The sequence below is a fragment of the Argopecten irradians genome, chromosome 13 (assembly GCF_041381155.1).
Source record: "Argopecten irradians isolate NY chromosome 13, Ai_NY, whole genome shotgun sequence".
NCBI lineage: Eukaryota > Metazoa > Mollusca > Bivalvia > Pectinida > Pectinidae > Argopecten > Argopecten irradians.
In genome coordinates this window covers 11283659-11286744 of record NC_091146.1, presented here as the reverse complement: position 1 = coordinate 11286744, position 3086 = coordinate 11283659, and the positions used below count along the sequence as shown (strand labels likewise).

General features: G+C 37.4%; 1 protein-coding gene across 1 annotated transcript; it reads left to right on the top strand.

The window, feature by feature from the left end:
• The first annotated feature begins 1578 nt into the window (after positions 1–1578).
• Positions 1579–3049, top strand: LOC138306689 (neuronal acetylcholine receptor subunit alpha-6-like). The gene has a single exon (XM_069247142.1). It carries the CDS (start codon positions 1601–1603, stop codon positions 2828–2830), a length of 1230 nt encoding a protein of 409 aa, XP_069103243.1. The 5' UTR covers positions 1579–1600; the 3' UTR covers positions 2831–3049.
• Positions 3050–3086: the final 37 nt, after the last annotated feature.

The window sequence follows — 3086 nt, the reverse complement described above, 5'->3', positions numbered from 1 at the left end:
ATCATACCATTATTATACGTTTCATATACGTTAAATCTACGAAACTCATAAGTGGAATTCTTGTCCGTCAAGATGTATTATCTGTACTTCAATATAATCAATTTAGCATGTGTGAAAACGTCACACATTTTGTTACATCGACCACGACACATGCGCATTCCAACAGCCTGTTTTGGACGTCAAGCTGCGATCACAACATATAATGACGTCATTTGATTATTGATGACGTTGACATTGTCATGACGCTGAAAGATATGGAGTTCGGTCAAAGTTCACAGTGTCAGCCAATCAGAATGCGTACAGAGTTTATACCACGTACGTATGGTAACAGTTCCACAAGAAGACACCACATTGATATACCGCAGTCTCCCAGAACACGCACATCGCACAACATACACGCAACACATCGCATACATGGGAGGCCGTCCTTACATGACCCTAGCTGTTAATAGGACGTTAATTAATCAAACAAATAAAAACAAATTGTTAATCAACAGCAGCAGTGTTTATGTAATGTCCTGAGAGTTGAATAAAACCGCCTTTTGTGGTAGAAATGATTTTAAACAGTGTGTAGCTAAGTAGAGTCGGCTAAATTATTCAGTGTAAAGGTGGAGAAAAGTTTCATCTGGGAAAATCATGGGAAGTATGTTATATCTGAAATAGCCTATTAATCTTAGGTTTAACAACAAGAATTAATATGGAATTAAATATCTTAGTTAGTGCAGTAAATTAATATTTTAATGTAAGTTTTTCTCAAAATTATTCTTTTATAATCTGTATGTTTGATTAAATTAACGTCTTATCAATAGTCAAAACGGAGTGAGAATAAGGATCTGTATTTCAAGATCAACAAAAGTCGAACTGATGTCCCTTTAAATGAGTACATCATACATTGATTACTGTTTAGCAAGGTAAGCTATGCAAAATATTTGGTTGTCTAACGGACGAGTTCGATTTGTTATAAGCTGACATTAATTGAAATGAGAACTATATTATTTGCAGATTATTGATCGTAATAGTATAAATAATAGGATGAATTGACTATGTGAAATGAGAAAGATATAACACTACTCTCTATTAACTACGTGGACTGATCGATTGTTAAATAAACATTTACTGGAGCAAATTAAATGTGGGTCTTGTTTGACCGGAATACCATTAACGTTATAAAGATCTACGTAAACATTGTCATATCTCTATCAAGGTGATAAGTAATAGTTCTCGGTGCTACATTTGGTAATTCGCAGTAACAGTTATTGTTGATAGTAACTCTCCAACCATTTTTATACTACCAACCTTAGTGCTTCCATTTGCAACATTATGACTGAGAGCGTGATATATTTAACTGCTACTATAGCCCAAATATTGAGTAATTCCACCGAGCCAAGTATGTTACCAACCGTTCAACTGATTACTAATGTGAGTCTAATTCTAAGCGTATTGTTTAACAATTGATTAGTGGAATTACTTTTTATAACAGGAGGACACCTTATCGAAGACAAAGCAGTGGCGTGCATTTTACTTACAAATGGAGAGAAATTTATTGCTAGAGATTAGTATTTTAGTGGTTGTATATGCGACTTGTAATACCGATTCAGCTATGAGGACTAAATCTTCAGAGCAGATCATATCTGAACTTATGCAAAACTATTCATCCTTCATTAAACCACGTAGAAATATCTCGGAATCCGTTGACGTCAATTTAACCTTACATATCACGTCACTGAGGGAAATCGACGAAAGGCTCCAGACTATGACATTCATCGGATGGATGGAAATATCGTGGATTGACGACTTCCTGATTTTAAAAGATGGAGTAAAAAGTGTGCAACTTCCCACAAGTGACATTTGGCACCCTGATATAGCCTTGTTTAATTCCATTGATGATCCTCAACAGATTACGGATGGCCAGTATGTAGTGGTCCTTGAGGAAGGACGAGTGGTGTGGTATCCAGCAAGGCAATACAGTGTTAGGTGTATTATTGATATCAGACGCTTTCCATTTGACGAACAGAAATGTCAGATAAGGATTGGGGCTTGGCAGGCTCCTGTCTGGGTGCAGAGGGTCGTGGACACAGGACGAAGTCTGGCTGATAATGCATTAGAGGAAAATGGAGAATGGGAAGTTATAGAACGGATTGCACATACACGTTTTAGCTCGGAATTTAGCATTTCGTACATGGAGTACGATTTACACTTCCGGCGCCGCTGCCTGTACCCAGTTTTAAACACGTTATTTCCGGTTATCTTGCTATCCTTCCTTAATCCCTTGGTGTTCTTACTCCCGGCCGATTCTGGTGAGAAAATGACGTTATGCATTTCTGTTCTGCTATCATTTACGGTTTTTCTAACAGTATTCAATGATATGTTACCAAAACTGTCGACAGGTATTTCTTACCTGTCCATTTACCTGTGTATAGAGCTTGGGATGAGCGGGTTAGCAGTCGTTGAATCTATATTCATTTTGCGGTTGTATCAACGGGACAATAAAACATCAAGCAAATCGAATCACGAACCTTCTAAACAAACATCTATTTCGACTTTAGAGGAAGACGTTGCCATCAGCAACATACGAACATTGGCACATAATAATAGCACTGGGATATATGAAAGCCAGTCTTCATCTGTTAACGATAAAAGAGAAAATGGACACGATGTGCACACAAAAGGAAATTTCGTACGGAATAGCTTCAAAATGATATATCGATTGGACGCTGACGGCAAAATTACAACACTCGCTCCTGATCGGTTGGATTGGATTTGCTTCTTAATACATTTATGTATAACATCGGTTTGTACACTTATATTAATTCTGATGCTTTCCTTTTAATATTGATTTTGATAAACAGATAATGACTATTTCAAGCAGTTATTGACAGAACCTTTACATTGTCTAGTATGATCATTGTTGTACTATTCAAAATGAATGAATTGTTCGGTCACTGTACTGCAGTACAGGCATGGCGTTAGGATAGTACCCGCTAGCAGAAAATACGCTGGCTACTCCCGACTATCGATTGCATTATGTTTTACCGCGCGGGACACTATACCGTTGACAAACGTACTTGTCTAGCCGCGCCTTGATC

Excerpts from the sequence above, each read along its gene's own strand:
- LOC138306689 (XM_069247142.1), top strand. The coding sequence starts at position 1,601 with ATGAGGACTAAATCTTCAGAGCAGATCATATCTGAACTTATGCAAAAC.